At 31.5% G+C, this 23,334-nt stretch overlaps 1 protein-coding gene across 1 annotated transcript in view; it reads right to left on the bottom strand.

The window, feature by feature from the left end:
• Positions 1-11,938: 11,938 nt before the first annotated feature.
• Positions 11,939-23,334, bottom strand: part of LOC148273066 (membrane-bound alkaline phosphatase-like) — a 58,165-nt gene continuing 46,769 nt past the window's right edge. The window contains exons 5-7 of the mRNA XM_088239192.1: positions 17,498-17,816; positions 14,720-15,055; positions 11,939-12,330 (exon numbers count right to left, since the gene is read on the bottom strand). Of these exons, the coding sequence (XP_088095318.1) occupies positions 12,005-12,330; positions 14,720-15,055; positions 17,498-17,816 (981 nt within the window). The 3' untranslated portion in view covers positions 11,939-12,004. The remainder of the gene's footprint in view (positions 12,331-14,719; positions 15,056-17,497; positions 17,817-23,334) is intronic.

Genomic DNA, 23,334 nt, shown 5'->3' on the forward strand with positions numbered 1-23,334 from the left:
AAAAGGGACTTGGGAAATCTCAGCATTTATAATGCTTGTGACCTGCTATTGCCTGGTTAAACACTTTATCCCCTGAATATAGTGGAGTTTTTGAACTTTTTATTTTTTAATGTTGATATTTATAACTTTTAACACTTCATATTAAAAAAAACAGATGTACAAATTTGTACCATCAGGGAATTGCAGTATGAAAATGTGTATTTTTTTCAATACGATACAGGGTGGGTGCTATAATATATTTTTTTAATTTATTTATTTAATGCACACAATACACAATTTGATCATAGCACAATTATAATTTTTTTAGTCTCGACTTATTAGCAAATTTCGTGTTTGGTCGGGACTTTTCTTTATATATAAGTCAAAACATTTATAAACATATTAAACAATATACAAAATAATCAAAACAATATACAAAATAAAAATAAAAAATATACATAATAAAAATTTATACCTGTCAAAAAATGGAATGCAAAAAAGTTATTGGACATGCCATAGTAATTGGACATGCTTACTCGAATGGTTAAAAAAAGGTTTACGTACCTCCATCATAAAATAGACTCTTTACGTTTGTTTTATTTTTATTAACGCATTACATTTATTTTTTTATGACCACTAGATTTAGAATGTACAATTACACTCACCCTAATTAAAAAAATAAATTTAAAATTCGCATTACTAACTTATTATTAAAATAAAACATTACAATTATAATATTGAGGTTGACGGCTCTACGAAATTTTGAAAAAAAAATTCTTTTGTTTTTTTATCTCTAAATACAAAAAATGTACAATACTTAATTGTATTTCTATCAGAGCAAATTAATTCTGGGACAGTTACAAGAAATAAGATTATCAGATAGAAAGATTTATTGCTTTACATTTATTTTTTTTAATTTGACAAATCCCGGAAACTTTTTTAAAAATAAATTATTAGATGTTCTTTAACAATAGTTAATATAAGTCAGGGGTGTTCGAGACAAAGTTTTAGAAAATGATTTTTTAATGTAATATGATTGTTTAAACTGATCCCCAGGAGTCATATTTAGAAAATAATAACTCAACAATCACCGAAACTACTAAAAAATGTCCAAACATGTACCTACAGTAATTGGTTACATCAAATGCATTCTTATGCACGTGAGTTTTTTCTACCGGGACAATTTTATACCGTCAAAAAGGGTCAAATTAGCATTTCACACATTATGTAATATTTATTCATCACTCTGCCGATGGTAGGTCATAAGTCCTTTTTCAGCCAATTGAGATGACTCGTCATGATAAAAAATGCTCTCCTTAGTCATTTTTCAAATGGTGTAAATTTAATAACTGCAAGAAGTTTGGCAAATCTGCCCTTTCCGATGAACGGCAAGGCTCCGTACATTTCTGCAAATTTTCTCAACCAGAATATCTACATTTGCGTATATTTTTTAAAAAGAAAATAGTGGTATTGAAAAAATCCTTAATTTAAATAATTCACTACCCTTTAAATATCGACGAGAAAAAATCTACTTTCGTTTAACATATTACAATAGAGATGGAGAACGTTTAGGGTTAGAAAATATGGAAGTCAAGGCATTTATGGGGCTAATGATCTGCCATTTGCTGTTTTTTTTGTCTGCAGCGCAACAGGCCAGGAGGCCCAAGCCTTGAGAAAAATCTAATTTATTTTTTTAATTGAACCCGGAACCTTCCATGCGTGAGTTAAACATTTTAACCACTACACCACACTTTACACATGGTGCAACATTCACCATTTTGCCTATGTTCGAATGTTCACATTTCTTCAATTCTTTCATCTGTTGATTTTGTGATGTTATAGAGAACCTTTATTAAAGCGACTTAAACCAGCCAAACATAGGTCATAAGCCCTGTAAATACCTCAACTTCCATATTTCCTTCTCTTAAATTTTCTCCATCTCTGTTTTAATAACATGTTCATCTTAATAACACTCTAGGGGGTGAAAACCAGTCTTTGTCTACAAAAAAACGTACAAACTAAATTGTCAGTTTTTTCAGCAATAATAAGGAAATATCACAAACTACAAATACAAATGAAAATATGTGAAATGGATTTAGAAAAATTATTTGTATTTTCAAAATTAATAAATTTTTGTATTTTGTTAGGAAAAATATTTTTGTTCATAATTTAAAATATGAAATTGTTAAAAAATACGTCTCAACAAAAACGTGGCATGTTTGGCTTTGACAATTATTGTGACGTCAAGATTCATGACGACGTTCTTTTTTAATTTAAACTGTCAAAAAAAAATGCCAACACTAACCGAATTGTGGCGTATTATGGGCGTGGCTAATGCAATGAACCGTTTTTGAGGGAATTTCAATTGATAAATTAAAAAATGTTTTAATGCTACTAATAACTGCAAAAAATGTATTTTTTCTTAACAGTGTTTCATAGACCCTCTTGTAATTTATAATTTTAAAAAAACAAAGTAATGTTTCTCTATTGAATTTAATAATAATCAAATGCAAAAAAAACATAAAATCGAAAAATTTGCCGAAGTCAATATCAATCATCCTATAATATATCACAATAAAATTAGATTTAATTATATACTGTTTTATTTGTAAATGTTATTAATAAATCAAAATCATTATTAAGGGGTCAATCCAGAAAGCATGTTCCGTTTGGCGGGTTAAACATAACATTATTAAGGGGTATATCCGGAAAGCATGTGCCGTTTGGCGGGTTAAAGATAACATTATTAAGAGGTAAATCCAGAAAGCATGTTCCGTTTGGCGGGTTAAAGATAACATTATCAAGGGGTATATCCAGAAAGCATGTTCCATTTGGTGGGTTAAAGAAAACAATAAGAAAAACTCCTAAGACGGTAGTTTTACGTACTCGATCTAGCTCGTAGGCACTAACTTGTCAAATCGCGGAACAAGCATTTTATTCCAATTTTATAAAATGGTGCCGCCATTTCATAAAAAAAAACACCCATGCGTTCGTCGTCATGCACATTATCACGACCTTCATTAAACTGTCTCATCCATCTTCTTTCTATCGAAACACTCTTCACATGCTCTACGTACACCTTACAGAACTGTTTATGGTCTTCAGTACCTCTTTAACTTTTTTCATCCGCCGGAGAACGTTATCGTTTCGGACTCTGTCTACCCAGCAGATTTGTAATATCTTCCTGTAGCACTACATTTCAAAGGCTTTGATCTTTTTTGAAGTGGCTTGGGGAGTGTCTACGTTTCGACACCGTAAAAAAGTACTGAGAAGACGTAACCTCGAACAATGCGCATTTGGAATCTGAATAAAAGTATCTACTGCAAAGGTCACGAATCCTGAAAAAGCAGTCTCGCGTCATTTCTATTCTGACTTTGATATCTTGTGAGTAATCCCATTCATCATTCAGTCAGCCCCCTAAATATTTATATTTTTGAACTTGCTCAATAACCTGCGCTTTAATTTAAATTTCACTGGAAAAGTTTGTGGCTTCGAATGACCATTCATTTGATCTTAGAAATATTAATTTCTAACCTTTTATTTAAACTAGCCGAGTGTGTTTTGTCCAATAATAGCTGGAGGCTTTCCATACTATCTGCTAGAATGACAGTATCATCCGCGTATCGTATATTATTTATAATTCATTCAATTTTTTTAAAAACACAAATGTGCCGACTACAAGATCGATTTTGTCTGTTCTAGTTACGCGTAGTTGTCCTTTACCACAGTATCGGGGAGGTATCTGCGAGAGAGTAACAGAAAAACTATGTTTAAATACCCAATTCCTATCCACCAAACTGCCCTTTACCCTTAAGGAAAATAATTATAACCCGTATCTCAAACGGCGGGGTTTATAATTTTATTCGGCATTTCAAACAAGCAACACGTAGCGTACACAACAGTCAGCTAACTCAAACTAGCGTCAACTCAATAAGTTAGGGTTAGTACCCACCACGCATACCTGAAACTGCGATCGCAGCTCCGTGCTGTCAAGAAACACAAACGGAACCTACTTTCTTAATATTTTATACTTCGAACATACAAGATTATTGTCCATTTGTTAAATTTAGTAAAGAGATTACTTGGAAGCCACAAAATTTAAGCATCAGTTATATTTTATCACAACTCAGTTTTTAAGAAGTTTTAATCGATTTTAAACATGCGGAACACAAAATTAAAATAAATTTGTAACCACAGGGTTAGAAAAAACTATACTTATGTAGTAAGAAAACAGTTGTTATTATAAATATAAATTGTAAAATAGGTTAGTTTCTCGAAGTTAACAGTAAAATCGTGGGTCATCTTATTTTTACAATAAAATTACGCTATAATTTTTGTAATGTGAGCTATGTATGAAATAGGTTAGAAAATAATAAATATATCCATTTACCTTATGATGTAAAGGTGTGAAATAAAATATCATTGCTGTGTGAGTGAGTTTTTCATTAACAACTCCCCCAACCAAATCCAAAACATGTTATGTGAAATATGGAAATATCACATACTACGAGTACCGATAAAAATATGTGAAATAGATTACAATGAAAGCATCCACCCCTTTCTCGAAACTGTCCATAAAGACTTGTGTCTTTCTTCAGTTTCGCATTAAAACTAACTAAGCGAAAACTTAATACTTCTTTACAATCAAACCACGGAAATAACAAAACAAATAAACTTTAAAAGCTTTCATTGTACCCCTCACTGCAGTATTGTCAATTTGTGATCAATCAAATGCACATGGTCAGCACAATCACCTTTTTCTAGTTTCCCAGTATGACAGGGAAGGAATACAGTGTTAGTTCCAAATTGAGACCGCGGCCGCGTGCTCCAGATCCCGCCTCGGAAAGGAAGAAGAACGTAGCAATACGAACAAATCAAACAACGACACAAAACTCAAATACATATAGGAAACAGAATAATTTGCCCCATACAACATGCACTCAAGCAACAGAAGAAAAACAATACGTATCTATACCAAATCACATAGGAACATCAAATTATCAAATCATTTATTATCTACACTAAATATGTCAACTCTATGTAAAAGAAGAATTATAAATGACTTATTAAATTTATATAAAATAGCAAATGGCGTATTGGACGTATCGGAATTAACTAGTGTTATCAGCTTGAAAGTACCTCTTCGAAATACTCGGCAGCTAACGTTATTTTTTGAATCTCCTGGCAGTCACAATTATTATTACAATTCACCAATACCTAGATTACACCGGCTAGGTAACGAGTATGGTGAAGTTGATATATTTTGTCTGTCTTTATATAAATAAAGGTTTAGTATTCAAAAGGTTATAAATTAATTTATGTAAATTTTCTTAATATTTTTCTTTATTTACTATTTCTTTTTCTCATGTATCTCTTTAATAATGTATAAACTTATATGTATGTATATGTATGCGTGTATGTTTTCATATGTAAATTTTTTAAATATTTTTCTATGTACCATATACCTATGTTGGTACATTTCCTGATTTTTACTTATTATTGTATCTTTTAGCTTTTCTTATGTTATCTTTAATTTTAACCAAATTTACATACTCATGTTTCACTGCTGCACTTAAATGTAATTTCTAAAATATGTAAAAGCCCATTGTAAATCAATAAATAAAAATAAAATAAAATAAATTATCAAGACACTACTGGCACAACTCTAACACAGATCCTAACATTATCCTTATCGAACTCAGGCGAAATTACTTCTCGTCATAATACTGAATCCCTCGCTAATGTGAAATAGATTGTGCATAAATGTTTTCATACATAACTTTTAATGATGTAATAACTTGTATATACATATAGCTCTCGTACAGTCAATCATTCAATATGCAATAGTTGGATGGGGAGGGGCTTATAACGCTCATCTTAGACCCTTAAAAGTTCTACAGAAAAAGATCATTAAAATAATACTTTATAAACCATCCTTGTTCTCAACTACCGAACTATTCAAAAAATTTAATGTTTTAAGAGTGGAAGATATTTACGGAAAGTGTTGTATGCTTCAGGTGCATAAGGAGAGCCTCCCATTGGACCGCATTACGGGAAGGTTAAGAACAGAATGCCTTGCTCTACAGAGAACTAAAACTACCACAGCCAAAAATCATTATACTTACATAGGACGGAAGCTTTTCAATAATTTACCACAAAATCTACGTCAAGAAATAAATTACGAAAAATTAAAGGATAAATAAAAGAAAAGCTTCTTGACATGATTAAAATTAACTGTATTTTGAAAATGGAGATGTATGTTTAATATGTGCCTGTGTTTATAAATTTATAAATTTTGTGTTTTTATTTAATATTTTTTAGTGTTATATTTTCTCAATTTAAAAAAAAAAAAAAAAAATTTATTTATTCTACTATTATTTTGTTTTGCATTTTTTGTTTCTTTTTTATGTTATTTTGTAAACTTACCAAACACGAGAGCCAGACTCTTTTTTGGCAAGTTCAACCTTACGTGTCCCATTTTTATACTGAATGTATTGTTAATTGTTTATTTATGCTAATAAAGGTTTTTATTTAAAAAAAAAAACAAATATTAATTTAAAAAATACTCGGTACACTTCCACTTATTTATTTTGACCAATTAGCGCTTTCACCTTCTAATGAGCATCTCAGACTGGTGAATATTATACAGTGTAAGGATAATTTATATAAAACTAAATATTATCTTAAGTCTAAGTACATTTAAAAATAAGTTGAAAAAGATACAATACGCAATATTTCAATGGAACAGAGTAAGACAAATTATTGAAACATGTGTTGGCGGTGTACTTTAAGAGAATATTCTATTATATAAAAAATATTTATTGTTTTATTACAATGTACAGGGTCAAACAACATAAAATAAATAAGTGGAAGTGTACCAAGTATTTATTAAATTAAAAACTTATATTCACATATCATTACAATGGAATTCCATCAAGAATTATGAATAAATAATTTAAATGACATAACTTTTAAAATAAAATTGTTGAAAAAATCTGCCTCTACAAAAACGCGACATGTTTGGCCTTGGCAATTGTGGCGTCAAGATTTGTGACGACGTTCTATTTAAATGGTCACAAATAAAGTTCAATAATTAACCGAATCAGGGCGTATGTAAATAGGGGCGTGGCCAATACAGTGTGCCGTTTTTGCGGAAATTAAAAATCTTTTTTGTGCTATTAATAAGTTTTAAAAAATACAAAAAAAATACTCCAAAGAATTTCATTAGCTCCTAATAATTCAAAATTGTTAAAAAAAGTGTGATATTTTAGTGTGAAAAGTGTCCTGATGAAGGGACAGGTACGTCTGGAAACCTATATACAGGAAAGTCGGTAAGTGGTGTTATTAAAATATGTATTTATTCTTCATCAGCTTGTAAGTGGAGCATTTGGACATCACCAAACGCCTCCAGCCCCGTGATTAAGAACGATATTCATCGGTATATATCGAGACGGTATAAAGTATAAACTAACATCGATATTTATGTACATTTGTATGAAAGTTCAAAGTCGTCAAATTGAACATGTTGAAAAAAATAAATTGTAAACATACCGTATTTTTCACATAGAAAACTTAATTTTACTTTGTAGGAAAAATTGAAGATAAATTTTAACTTCCTATCAAAATACGGACCCTGGAAATTTTATCGCTAACCAGCACTCTCGCCGCCTTCCGTGTCAACCTCGCGTCCCTTAATTCTGCTGAATAAAGCCGAAAGATCGTCATCAACCGTCTTCATGGACGGCAGAAGCCTGTAGGTGTGAAAAAGAGACAGCTTGGGTGAAGAATCTTCGAAGTCATCCGCAGCATGTGTCCAAGCCAAGTACACCACCGCACCAGCAAAACGCTCGTTTTAGGAAACTGCCTCGTTGGTTCTCGGATTTTATTATCAGTTATGAAATCGAACCATCTTATGCTTATGTTCTCTTCAGGCACTTACTCTCAATAGTCAGAATTATTTAATCATCTTAAAATATCTCAAAATATTTATTTAAATGTTTCTACCGCAAAGTAAATGCTTTTAATATTAATAACCTTAAGATTTTAGGAGAATGCAGAATGCTGGCTACGAGCTCACCCAGATGCTTACAGGTCGTGATGGGTTCATGAGCTACCTGCATTGCTTCAAGCTTTCCGAAATCGACAGCTGCCCATGCGACGATGAAACTCCTCAAGATGTCTCTCACCTTTTGATGCATTGCCCCTTTTTAAGCTTTCAAAGACAACAGCTGAAGGCGCGATGCACAAGCTTGGGTGAAGATCGATGCGACATCCTATCGGTGACAGATAATAAAAAACTCACTCGAGAGGTAGTATTATACATGGTCAATATAATGAAGGCAATTGGTAAAATAAACCAAAGTAAGGCACTAAATGCCGAACACTCCTCTAATAGAACGGAAGGCCTGTTGACTACTGCCAACAGACCAGCTTCTCCTGAAGAGTTTTAAGTGGTTTCCTCTTCTCATGAGCGAATGCTGAGAAGTTCCTGATTGGCCCATATTGGTATATCTCTCCTCTTCCCAACAATTTAGATAAATTTAAAGAAATTTTATAGCAGAAAAATCCACTGTTGAAATATAAACCTTATATACTTTTAACAAGGTAAATAATAAAGCAACTCACATACAAAAAAAAAGTTAACATTAATAAAATTCCTGTTGCTATGATGTCACGTAAGTCTATATAGAATACAAGACTTGATGTATCTCTCTAATTTTAAAAAATAATTTAAGTTTGTAAATTATTTTTAAATAACTTATGTAATATCATTAATAATCATTTAAGGTGGCACGATCAGGTTAATGAAGTTAGTCGTAAACTTTATAGCAGTATGCACTTACTTAAAATATTACATAATTTTTTTGCCAATTAATGTTAAGCAAACATAAGTCCAGAGCATACTTCTTCCACTCCTTGACTATGCAGATGTATGTTATACAGATGCTAACTCTGAATTACTTGATAAGTTAAAACGATTGCAGAATATTTGCTTTCGTTATAACTTTGATCTTCGCAAATTTGACCACATAATCGAGTATTGCACGCAACTACACTGGCTCAGTATCAGGCATAGAATGAACATTCACATTCTATCACTTCTTCACAATATTTTAAATAATCCCACTTCGCCTGCTTATCTGAGAGAGCTCTTCCAACCTCTTTCACAACACGGACTATCTCTTCGTTCTAGTAACGAGAAAACCCTTTTAATACCCTGTCATCGCTCTAATTTTCTTACCTCTTCTTTCACAGTAGTAGCCGCTCGATTGTGGAATAATCTACCCACTAATGTTAGAGACGCCTCTTCTTTATTTACGTTTAAGTCAATGTGCCCGCCCTTATATGTATATGTACATAAAGTACACATTACATTTTATACTTTCATAATTAACCTTACAAATAATTGCTTTTTAATATGGAAACTTCACTGGTCCATTAGAATTCAGTCTAATTGTGTAAAATATTAAACTTTGTAACTGTACTTTATGTTTCCTGAATAAAAGAAAATAAAAATAAAAATAAAATAAAACAAAGTGTCAAATAAATAAATAAACAAGTGAAAATTATTGATTGATTTATTTTATTCACAATATAATGGAAATTAATTGTAATTTATTACAGAAACAAAAGACAAGTGATACTTTAATCCACAGATTTGGAAAAACAAGTGATCGGTTTCATCGCTTTAGCGATATCTTCGAGGCTGGTATCTTTATTATAAAATCAATTGTATTTATACACAGCATTAGGAATAGAGAACATAAAGTGAAGGTAAGATGATCGGTCTTTCGCTTCATGTGCCAGTTCAGGGATTGTGAAATATTCTAGTGTACAAATACATTTTTAAATAAATATTTTATGTCAACCATGTCGGTAATCGATCAGCAACACTATAATATAATATAAAACAATAATTTAGGTAGTCATATATAATGTTAAGCTGCGCATAATCGCTTATTTGAAAGATCCGCCCCTGATACATATGACATACATTATAATTAAAGTATGTACATTTAAACATCTATAAAATACTTAAAAAATAATAAAATAGGACATTACACTGGTATACGGCAGCACATCTTCATTGCTTTTGTTACATGAAGGTAAGATGATAGGCTTTAAATGTCAGCCTATGGAATATTCTTTAAAGTAAGGGTATCTTTATGGTATGCTTTGGTGTGGGTTGTTCAAATTTCCAAAAACATTCATAACCTACAGAATATGGAAGTCTTAAGTTGGAGGCTAACTAAACAAACCGACTGGTCTAAGAAGAAGTTCGTGGCATATCCAGGTAAGAGTACTGTTTGGCTCTCGTGCTGTGAGATTTTTTTTTTCCAAAAGTTGGCAAGACTGATTGATAGTGGGGGGTCTCCTGAACACAACGAGCACCAGCGACCCTCGATAGTGCCAAAGCTTGCCTCGTAGTGAACGTTTCTGAAAAAGATGTCAAAAAAAAATCCCGCCAAGTGCGATGTGCGCGCTTTCATAAGGTTCCTACTCGCGGAACGAAAAACTCCGACTGAAAATTTTGCACGGATCAAAACTGTTTATGGCGAAGGTGCTATGAACCGAACAAACCTTTTAAATGAAGGAAGAACGAATATTCACGACAAAAATCGACGAAACGAAAAACTGGTTGTGAAGACCGCCGATTGACAGTAGGTGAAATGTCTGCGATGTTCCCACAAATTTCCAGATCTTTGTTATACGAAACAATTACAAAAACGCTGGAAAAAATTCAAAATAAACGGAAGGGTTTGACAAAGGTAGTGTGATTGTTGCACGACAACGCCCGCCCGTACACGGTTTACGCCACCAAGGCGCGTTAAAACTCTTTTGGTTGGGACATTTCAAACCATCCTGAATACTCCTTTTCTTAGCGCCTTCAGATTTTCATCTTGTCCCCTTCCCGAAGACTCACATGGCCGGAAAATATATTCTTACTGATGAGGAGGTGAAACAAGAGGTCTTGAAGTGGATGAGAGAGATGGCGGGAGAGTTCTATGAAGAGAACATCAAAAAACTTGTGGCACGGCTTACAATCTGCATAGAACGGGAAGGCAACTGCGTGGATAAATAAGTAATATATGTAAAACAATGCACTGTTTTTTTTTTAAATACAAAAATTGATAATTCTTACTTTCTGGATATGCCTCGTACAAAAAATGAAAAATGTTTTCAGAAGTTCTCAGACAGAATCTAACTCGCATAGCTAAAAGTTTCAGCTCTCTATATTGACAAAAATCATCAAAAAGATGAATTAAACATTTGTCAATGAAAGGTCACAAGCCCTAAAGTAAGTATCCCTAGAGTTAGTAAATCCTAAATATGAAAATCCTAGAATAAGTAAATCCCTTGATTTACATTTACACTTCTTTAAAAAAAAAACATCTTTGTTGTAATATGTTAATTTACATTTATTGTAATAATTTAATATGACAGGGTTACGAATGATAAAATCAGACGAGAGTGAAAATCTGAGTCAAGTATATTGATTGATAAGATTATGAAAGGGTCTCTGAGATCATTTGGTCACTTAGAACAAATGGACGACGAAAGACTGCTAAAACAAGTATATATGGCGAAAATGAAGACGAGAAAGACGCGGCATGATCAGATAAACCAAAATCTAAGGTCTGGTCATGTCTAAAGCAGACAGAACCGAAGGGCATGTATGACAAGATGTATGAATATAGAAGAAGCTAGGAATGTATGCCAGGATAGACGTGTGTGGCGGCCCATTCTTTCTGCCTACCCCTACGGGTAAATGGCATGATGGTAGCAGTAGTAGTAGTAGTATGTAATATCAATCATCTTATGTATATTCTGTACTTTTGCTACACAGTATTACGGCTATTTTTATTGTATTTATAATTTATATCGTCCTTAAAATGCCCACTGGGCGTATTATAAAATAAATAAATAAACATGTTTTCTAAAAAATATCACTAGCATCAACAGACCTCAAGTTTTTAATACTTACTATTTCTACATTCAACTTAAGTAAAATAATCGGTTTTATTTATAAAATCACATTTACTGATAAACTTAACAACGGGATCGTAAAATATAGATTTGATGATGGCACTACTAAGGTTGATGACGATGAAGAAGAAAGATCAGAATAATTTGAATGGGAGACGACTATTTCTGATACGTTATTCTTGCAGACGGTTATCCCCGGACCAACGCAAAGGGAGTATGCCATCAAGTGTGGAATTAGATGTTGCTCAAACACTCCTGTGAAGAGATGCTGTGAAGGACCTCTGGCGAACACGGCTACGTCTTCAGCACCGTAAGAACCTGATGTCAGAGGAAATACAGCTGGAAACTGGAAGTTTGGATCGCCTGGAAAATAATTTCAAAGGATTGTGAAAACACGCAAAACCTGGTGGCAAACAAATGATTTGATTAAATATGTTTAATTTTAGGGTTACTTGAACATTAATGTTTTCTCATGAGTCAAATATCTAAAGTCCCCTCTTTGCGCTAATTAATTTATTCAATGATTTTTTGTCACATTATACTAACGGCTATTTAAAAATACCTACAAAATTATCAAGTGAAGTATTGGGTTATGAAAACTGTTTTTTTTTGTTTTATTAATTTTTTTATTAAAAAGTATATTTCGGTGTAGATAACCAAACTAGAACAGGCAATTACTGCTGAGGTTATCTATTGAACATTTATTTATCTATATTTGTATTTATAAACCTATCTGTAAATACAGAGAAAACAAAAATTAAACAAATTTTATCAAATATATGTATTTAACCATTTGCCGAATTTTCTTTGTCTACCGGTTTCGAGACATACCCGTCCTTTCCCAGGACATCAATTAAACCAACATGCAAAACCCACTATACACATTCACCATAGTTGTCGCACAAAAATATAAAACCAACACGACATGCATTTAATAAGCATCCCTTACATCCACTGATTCGGTTATGAAAATATTTTATGTTGTGGGAGAAATAATTGAAAAAAGGTAGAGAGAATAGATGAAGGGGGTGAGCTTAGTAGGTTTAGGGTTACCATCACAGTGAAACATCGTATAAAGGACTATATCAAAAGGTTATTTGATTATTGATCAAAGGAACATTATTTTTGTAAGTTTTCCTATTGTGAAATATTTCCATATTATTAACTTTTAACCTTTTATTATTTGTATGTAATAATTTAACTCCCGTATTTTTATTAAAGTCATGATTTAAATTGATCAGTTGATTTGCAAATCGAATGTCAAAATTTCTTGATGTTCTTCCAACGTAAACTGAAGGACAAGAATTGCATTTTAATTGGTAAAACACCTGCATTATTTTAAACTATTTTTATTTTTATTACTAAGCAATAATTTAAAAATATTTTATTTGTGCAAAAAGTAGGTTGGATATTATTTGGTAAAAATTTGAATACATTTGTGGATATAGTACTTACACAAATAATTATTCTCTATTTATTATCATAATTCGTATTATTATAATTACATTTGACAGGTTATAAAAATTGTTTGATTGATTTTTATTTTTATTTCCTTTTTATTTATTTTTTATTTATTTACTTATTTATACATTTTATCATATACAGAATTTTATGTTTACTTTGCCCAGCTAACAAGGGTACATACCCGTTTTCAAGCTAGGCAATTATGTTTTAATACATGATAATAGTGTACAAGTTAATATAAAGCACAGACTAATAAAATATAAACTTACTCGTCTACACATTTTGGTAAATAAACATACACACATACACATATTTACACAAAAGAAAAGAATATGGAAGTTTAGGCATTTACAGGGCTTCTGACCTGTCATAGGCTGGTTTAAGTAGCCACTTTACACACTGTAACTTTCACCATTCAGCCTATGTTTAAACATTCGCATTTCCTCAACTCTTCCATCTGTTGACTTTTGCGAAGTAAAAGATCTGAAACCTTTATCGTGCGGGTGAGATTCATCCGGCCGAACTAATTCACCTACCAGGCAACGCCTGAAAACAATTTTCTAATGTGTATACTTCTTCTTTTACCAGTTAGTTGTTTAAAAATGTTTTAAGTATGTCCAAATGTTTGCAGACAGGCTGGATTTCCTCCTAACAAATGGAAGAGTTGAGGAAATGTGGATGTTTAAACATAGGCTGAATGGTAAATGTTACACAGTGTGTAAAGTGGCCACTTACACGAACCAATAATAAGGTCATAAGCCCTGTAAATGCCTAGACTTCCATATTATCTTCTCAAAAAAGTTTTCCCTCGCTGTTGCAGCAAAAATTTAGATCTATATAAATTCCTAGGGAAAAAATCTAGCCTTTCTGCAAACATTTGGACATACTTAAATTTTTTTAAAATAATTTGAGTTAAAAAAATTTCAGTTTTTTTAGTAAATGAAAATTTGGAATATTCAATTGAATAAATTAAAATGTAAATAACGTAAGTAATTACATGTCTATAACTTATATAATTTTTTAGCTGTTAGTATTTTTTTAACTTTTCGTTTTTATATTTTATTTGGTTTTTAAATTGTTTTTTTTTAAACTTTTTTCATAACTATATTTTTTGTTTCCTTAAGGTCAGACTGTAAGAAATTGCTAGTGGCAATAAGTCCGCCATTTGACCCTTCATACTTTTGTCTTATTTAAGAATAAACACTTTTTTATATTTATCACATTGTATATATTATGGTTAGTAAAAAGTATTTATTTTTATTGTTACAACAATATTGAACCCACTTACGTTTCAAGAATTGTTCTTCTTTCTCAACATGAACCCTCAACCCTTCTTCGTTTCTTGCCCTGAATCCTGGTCCATTGGCATAGTTGAGACTGAGGTAGGGAAAGCCATCAGTGTCTTTGTCGTCTGATGACGGCTTCACTTCTCCGAAGATATCGTTCCATCGGCTGGCGTATCCAGATATAGTCATGGTATGGGCGTGATCTGCAGTTACTATCATCAGAGTTTCTGCAGGATTAGTCATCTCGGAAACCTTTCTTGCGGCTTTGTTCAACTCTAAAGTTTCATCAACAGCGAGTCTAGCTTTGTTCTGGTTGTGCGCATCATTTATTCTTCCTCCTAAAAAAATATCATCAAAAATTCAAGTTGTCGTGGACGTATTGAGAAATACTTTTAATAGTTGGAACGTAAAATATTTTTGAATGAAAATCTTAATCATATGTCATTCTTCTGCACGAAAACACTGTCACAATCAAAAAGGTTCCTCCTCTCACCAATGCCATATCTACCATGTACCAGGTTTCAATTGGAGTTAGAGGCTGATTGCGCTGATCATGCTCATGCTCATGCTCCTCGCGCTGCCGCCCTCTCGACTGATGTTGCCCTCTACGCCCACACACTGCTCTACTCGCGCAATTAATCGCGACTTGTCATTAGCCTTTCTATACAATGGACGATGAAACTGTGACAGCGTGCGTGCTATGCATTTTTAGTACAGCTAATTATATCAATATACATTAATATGGAATAATGAAATATTTTTGTTCTTTTAAAAAAAAAATTATTTCCTTTTTTAATTACTATAAAATACAAAAGTACCTTATAATATTTTGCAAAATATTTTCTTTTCTCTTCCTTATATTACACAAAAATATTATACCTAAATTTTAATTTTTAAACAACTTCTATTTATTTTTATTTATATCACTACAGAGATGGGTAGAATTTTTGTTTCAAGATTATGGATATTCGAGCGTTTACAGGGCTTATGACCTGTCATAGGTTGGGTTCAAGTGGCCACTTTTATGTAGATACTACAACATTCCCCATTCCGCTTATTAGCGAATATCCATATCGGTGACATTTTTGGTTTTTGTATATATGTCATGAAACAAGGAAAGCTTTCGCTAGCGCGTTTGGAGCGCCAGCGCTATATAAATAAAAATATACCTACTCCCCCTTGGGATAAAACCCAGAATTGTGTGTGTATAAATATGTAAATATATATACACATACCAAAAATAATATTGTGTAAACTTCTATTTATTATTGTTATCAAAAACATTTTTCACTTTGTGGTATAACATTTTACACTTATTTGTGTATAAATTTGTATAAACCACTTAATTTTTTTTATTATTTCATTTAAATTATTTATTGACAATTCTTGATGGAATTCCATTGTAATGATGTAATAACTTATATTTACATATAAATTATGAATTTAAAAAATACTTGGTACACTTCCACTTGTTTATTTTGACCAATTAGCGCTTTCACCCTCTAATGGGCATCTTCAGACTAGTGAATATTCTACAGTGTATGGATAATTTATATAAAACTAAATATTATCTTAAGTGTAGGTTCATTTAAAAATAAGTTGAAAAAATGTACCTACACTTAAGATAATATTTAGTTTCATATAAATTATCCATACACTGTATAATATTCACCAGTCTGAAGATCCCATTAGAGAGTGAAAGCGCTAATTAGTCAAAATAAATAAGTGGAAGTGTACCAAGTATTTTTTTAATTAATAACTTATATGTAAATATAAGTTATTACATCAATTCTTCTATTTATGTTTATTTTCCTTCTCTTTTTGTACTTTAATTGTAACCTTAAATGTAATTTTCATATTAAATGGAAACCTCACTGGTCCATTAGAGTTGAGTCTAACTGTGTAAAATATAAAACTATGTAACTGTACTGTATGTTTCCTAAATAAAATCAAATAAAAAATAAAATACCTATCTATTTATCATAGGAGCGAAAATTCATTAACATTTCTCTTATACACATAAACAGGTCATACCTTTATGGGATTTTTTTGTTTACTGTTAATATGTATTTCATTGCTATACAATTATATTTTATTTTTTTAATACTTTGTCTCTCTCTTATGTATATTGTAAAAATAAAAAAATAAAAATATGTATCATTAAAAAATGACGCGTGCGTCTTGTGTGAGTGCTCGATGCGTACTGCGACCGCGCGATTATGTGGCACCCACTCGCGCTCATATTGCCGGTCCTTTGACTCGCGCTCAAAAAACCGACAAAATAGGGAGCGGTAGGCACGACGAGAAGCATGACGCGCGGCATGACGATGTAATGTTGCCACACTGCGTCTCCGCCTCCTTTCCTTGCCACTTTCCATGCCACTCGTCGAGTGTGTGGCAGCCCCATAATATCTGAGGCAGTATTTTTCAACCCGTAGGTCACAACCCCCATGGGGGTCGTGGAGTCTTGGGGATTCGCGGTCGGAAACAAATTTAAAATAAAATGCAAGGGCTATAGATCCTACACTACGTTCAAAATACAATAATTTCAGTGAGACGGACAGCCTTCTCGTTATGTATATATATATATATATATATAGATGTGTGCACATAGAGAATGTGGCGTAACCAAGTGGTTAAAAACAATGTTTGTTGAATATTATATTTTGTATGTTGTTTGTTGCATATTATAAATATTAGTGTATTTCGTAATGTGGCATTATGACTGATCACCAATCATGGATCACCGCAAGAAAATCCAAAATCAAAACAAAACTTACCAAATATGAACAAGAAAAATCCCTTGTCATTTTTTGAAAGAATCTTTATGGCTGCTTCGGTCATCTCTTCAAGCGTCGGTTGGGAAGAATTAGCTTGCATGTGGAACTCCATCGGACCAGAACTGAAGAGTCCTAGTAGATATTCTGTAGTATTTCTCAGTTCCATCAGCTCTTCTCTGTTGCTCACGTAATGGCTGATCACTTGTTTGTTGACCTTGTCATTGGTCCACTCCGTTATAAGGTTTTTGCTGTCTTTTCTTCTTCCTTGGCTATTGGTGGTGTTTGGAAGAAAGTTTCCTCGACCTCCGCCAAGAATGACCTTAAAATGTAAAACAATTTAAATTAATTTATCAACAATATTTTGAGTTTGTACAAATTCAACAAGATTTTGGATTCAACTCCCTAGGCAGCTGTTTATATTAACATAATATTACAACAGAGATGAAGAACATTTAAGAGAAGGTAATATAGAAGTCAAAGCATCTACAGGGTTTTTAACCTGTCAATGGCTGGGTCATGGCAATGGATGTTCCACGTTATAAATAACATATTGCCATGTATTATTATATAACTTTTCTGCATTCCATTTTTTGACCTGTATAAATTTTTATTATTTATATTTTTCTATTATTATTTTGTATATTGTTTTGATTTTTTGTATGTTGTTTAATATGTTGGTATTTTTGATTTATATATAGAAGAGTCCCGACTTAACACGGAATTTTCTAACAAGTCGGGACATAAAAAAAATATGATTGTGCTCTATGATAAAATTGTGTATTTTGTGCATTTAATAAATTAATTAAACCAGCCAATGACAGGTTATCAGTCTTGTAGATGCTTAGACTTCGATATTACCTTCTCTTAAATGGTCTTCATCTCTGTTGTAATATGTTAATATGAACAGCTCACCGGGGAGTTTAATTCAGTTCTTGTCTACAAACTCAAAATATTGGTATTACATGATTTTTAAATAATAAAAATATTTAAAAAAACAAAGAAGAAATAACTAAATAATCACCATACTAATTTTACTGCACCGTGTTGATTTGGATGACACATGTGAAATAGGCCTTTCTGTGCGACATCGAAAGTGTGACATAAAAAACTACACAAAATACGAACGCGTCATAAGTTTGCGTCACAATTTGGTACGTTACATTCATGAGTACGGAAAACAATGACTCAACACTGAACGACCCAACGTCGCGCGTCGTCTTGTTCGAAATTCAAAACTCGTTCTCCGTCAGACAGACACAGTTTATTGACTTGATAAATTTATTGATTATTTTTTTTAAATTGAAACTTTAGTAAAAAAATAAATGCGTTTTGGTCGGCCTAAGACAGGTGAAAAATTGCTTGCTTGTAGAGTAACAGGCCACCGGAGTGTTATAGAACATAAAAAATGACATCTGTATTTATTTTAAAAATTATTATTTGATAAGGTCAGTGGAAGGTGAAATTTAAGTTTTTTTTAATGTTTATTATAATGATCTGTTTTAACTCTTAAAAAGCTGTAGTAAAAAAAATATTTACGCGCGGTGATGTAACATCGTTGTTACCTTAAGCGAATATATTAAACCCTCTTAAAATAGTACAAAGATTAATTATTAAAGTAATTTTAAAGAAACCCTCAACATTCAATACGGGAAGTCTATATAAAATATTTAAGGTTCATACAGTAGACACTCTTTATAAAATAAATTCTATTATACAAATATATAAAAAAGAAAAAATAAAAGAAATTGAAATAAATAAGTCACTCAGATACCAACATACTATTAAAATTTATAAATTCCCTACAAGTCATAGTCAAAATAGCTTTGTCTTCAAAGGTGTAAAAAGTTATAATAATCTTCCTAATGAATTAAAGACTATTAAAAATAATATATCAATAAATAAATTTAAAGTTATCAAAAGAAATTTTTTGAACTCGTGTAAAAAAAACATTAAAATTTTAATTAACATGAATGTATTATTGTTTTATGTTTTTTCTTTATATATCCCATGTTTTTTTTTTTTTTTCATGTACTCGTATTTAAAATTATATAAACTCTTATAAATAAACAACTAAAACAGTGTTAGTCACTCTCCAAGCACAAGAGTTAGTATCTTTTTTGGAGAGTTACAGTGATAACATTTACTCGATGTGTAAAAGCAGATATGTTTAGAATTTTACAAAAACATGTACTTTTTATGAAATTTATGAATAAAAAATAAAAAATTAAAAAAGAATATCGGAATATTTCGAAAAAAAAGATAGTAAATATATATATTCAACTACAGTAAACCTACTTTTAAAATGAGAAATCAAAATTTATTATATAAAAATAAAAATGTTTTTACATTATAAATTTAAGATCTTCCTATTCACTCGTATCAAACACACACTCACCCTGTCCAACCACCCTCACACCCATATTCACATACCAATCAAAACCACACTCCACTCCCCTTACCCACGCGTCCTCACACACAAAAACTCGCACACATGCACTTCGATATTGATAGCTAACTGAACTGGATTTTTATAATTGTATTTATGTGGAAAACTTATTTGGCTTTAATTTAAAAAATACTTGGTACACTTCCACTTATTTATTTTGAATAATTAGCGCTTTTACCCTCTAATGGGCATCTTCAGACTGGTGAATATTATACAGTGTAAGCATAATTTATATAAATATATAGATATAGATAATAGATATTATCTTATGTTTAAATATAAATACAAGTTATTACGTCGTTACAATGAAATTCCATCAAGAATTGTCAATAAATAATTTAAATGAAAAAAAATATTTGGCTTTATTTTACTTTTTTTTTGTAATGTTGTATTTACTTTATTGCATTGCTGTTATTTTACAGAATAAAAAAAATAAAAGAAGAACATAGAGACATACTGTTTAATAATTCCTTTTTAAAAATAAAATATATTTTAGCCCTGTTATAGCAAAATAAATTAAAAATAATAAATACGCCGATCAGCTCACTGCCAATAACCAACCGACTGAATACACAAACACAGGCCACAGAACAGCGTCTCTGTCTTGCTCTCTCTTATACAGATTTATTGTCGTATTGGCGGTCACATTCATTTTTTGCATATCAAGGATGGTCAGCGTATTAGCCTACCATGCGAGAGGTCTCGGGTTCAATTTCCGACATGGTTGACATGAAATATTTATTTAAAAGAGTGTTTTCACGACAGAATATTTCATAGTCCCTGGACTGGTACCTGAAGCGAAAGACTGATCATCTTTCCTTCGTGTAACTCACATGATCAATATACGCTGCGATTGGTTACCAATGCAGTGCCCTATGCACCATTAGGTGCGAAGGGAATGATGATGATGATATGAAAAATGAAAAAAATGAAATTTTTTACGAATTTTCCTTTCTAAATCCGGTGTGAAATTATCAATTTTAAGAGTACAAAAATACAACTTAATCATTTAAAAAAACAAGAGAGAGATATATCAAGTCTTGTATTGTCTGTAGACTAGTGTGACATCACAGCCACACGAGAGTTACACATTCGAAAAATCACCGCACAAACTTTTTTGTTTCTTTAAATATGTATGTGTATTTTTGCAACATATATTGTATCATTGACAAATTACAACAGAGATGAAGAACATTTAAGAGAAGGTGATTTGATTTTTAATTTTATCTTTCAACTTTAACCTTTTATTTTAATTCTTATTTTTAACTTTTGATTTTAACTTTTAATGTAAACTTTTAACTTAATTTTGATTTCAACTTTTAATTTTAATTTTAATTTTAACTATTACTTTTAATTTTAATTTTAACTTTTTATTTAATTCTTAATTTATACTTGTTCATATATACATTTACTACCTGCATCTAATATATTATTGTTGGTTGTATTTTTACAAAGAAATTTAAATGTTCATGGAAGCAGAGAGGGAGGAAGGAAAGTAAAGTTGGAGCTATACAATGTCTTCTCCTTTTTATGTACTGTTTATTTAATATTCAGATTTTTACTTTTTTGGAATTCAATTATTTTTCCCCTCTCCTTTTGCATTCATAATAAATTAGTTTGAAATCTGTAATTGGTCTTAATTTTTTTAATTGTTCTTTTGTACCTTGTTTTATATAAAGACTGTATGATTTCTTTAATCAATAAATAAATAAAGTAATATAGAAGTCTAAATGTTCATCATCTCTGTTGTAATATGTTTATATAAATAGCTCCCCAGGGATTGAAACCAGTCCTTGTCTACAAAAATTTGGACCAACTTAAAATATTGTTGATATATTGTATCACTCTAAAATGTATGCAATCGGCGATGTATAAAATTACGATTTTAGTGGTGGTGGAGACTTTTTTTTCAACAATGTTTGAGTATGTCCAAATGCTTGCAGACTGGCTGGATGTCCCTTGGGAGTTAATTTAATTTAAAAATATTGCAACAGAGAGGGAAAACATTATTGAGAAGGGACTATGGAAGTCTAGGCATTCGGACATACTCAAACATTGTTGAATTAACTACTTGGTAAAAAAAGAAGTATAAATATTGGAAAATTGTTTTCAGGCGTTGCCCAGATCAGCCAGATAAATATCACCCACATAATAAATGTTTCAGCTCCTTTACTTCACAAAAATCAACAGATGGAAGAGTTGAGGAAATGTGGATGTTCAAACATGGGCAGAATGGTGAATGTTACACGGTGTGTGTAAAATGGCTATTTAAACCAGCAAATGACAGGTTATAAGCCCTGTAAATGCCTAGACTTCCATATTTCCATCTCAATAAAGTTTTCCCTCTCTGTTGCAATAAATTTTAACTTTTTTTGTCCGAAATTTTGTTCAGGGGTCCTAAATGTTAGGCCGAAGTACGTGCGCGTCCGCACTGCTTCCTCGTATACATAAATATACATTTCATATTATGTTTAAACAGTTTAAACATCGCGTGTTATACTAGGGTTGGCAACCCAATCGTCCTAAAATCCAGGAAAAAATAAAAAGCTACTAAAATCAAAAACGAGCACACAATATTTTGAGTTTGTCGAAATGTTTGCAGACAAAAGACTAAATTTTGCCCTTAGGGAGGTTTTAAAATAAGCAATTCTCAACAAAGATGGAAAACATATATGATTAACTTTCTTCTCTTATATGGTCTCCATCTCTGTCGTAATTTGTTGTTTATGTTACAAAGCGTGTAAGTGACTACTTTACTAGCCAATAATGGGTCATAGGCTCTGTAAACACCTAGGCTTCCATATTTTTTTCTAATAAGAGGTAAAATCTAGCCATTTGTCAACACACATTTGGACAAACTCAAAATATGGTAATTTATCCAACTCGTCCAAAAGAAGTACAGAAATTGAAAAATTGTTTTTAGGCATTGCCTAGTATGTGAAATAATTCAATCAGATTAATATGTTCACAACTCTAAGGGTTTCAGCTTTTTATCTTGAAGAAATATAGATGTTCAAACATAAACAGAATGGTGAATGTTACACAGTGTGTAAAGGGATCTAATAATCAATTGACTTCAAAATAACCGGCAGATGCGCCTATCTTAAATTTAATTGAATACGAGTAGACACAATCATTTCAGATGTTTTAAAAAACGAAATAGAAGAAAAAATAAGTCAATTACCTACCTTTTACAAAACCAAGTATTTTAATCTGTCTTTTGTAATTTTATAAGTCAAAACCTCTTTATGTTGAGTAAACTTGAAAACTTTTTACAGTTAAGTCTCATTTATTAGTAAAAATAATAAGGTTGTGGTTATTATAGGAAGATAAGTCAAGTACCAGTAGATGCGTATTTTTTTCCTGATTCCGAATATGCATTTAACTTATT

The sequence above is a fragment of the Micrasema longulum genome, unplaced genomic scaffold, assembly GCF_059751315.1.
Source record: "Micrasema longulum isolate JH-2025_06_02 unplaced genomic scaffold, ASM5975131v1 h1tg002090l, whole genome shotgun sequence".
In the NCBI taxonomy this organism is placed as follows: domain Eukaryota; kingdom Metazoa; phylum Arthropoda; class Insecta; order Trichoptera; family Brachycentridae; genus Micrasema; species Micrasema longulum.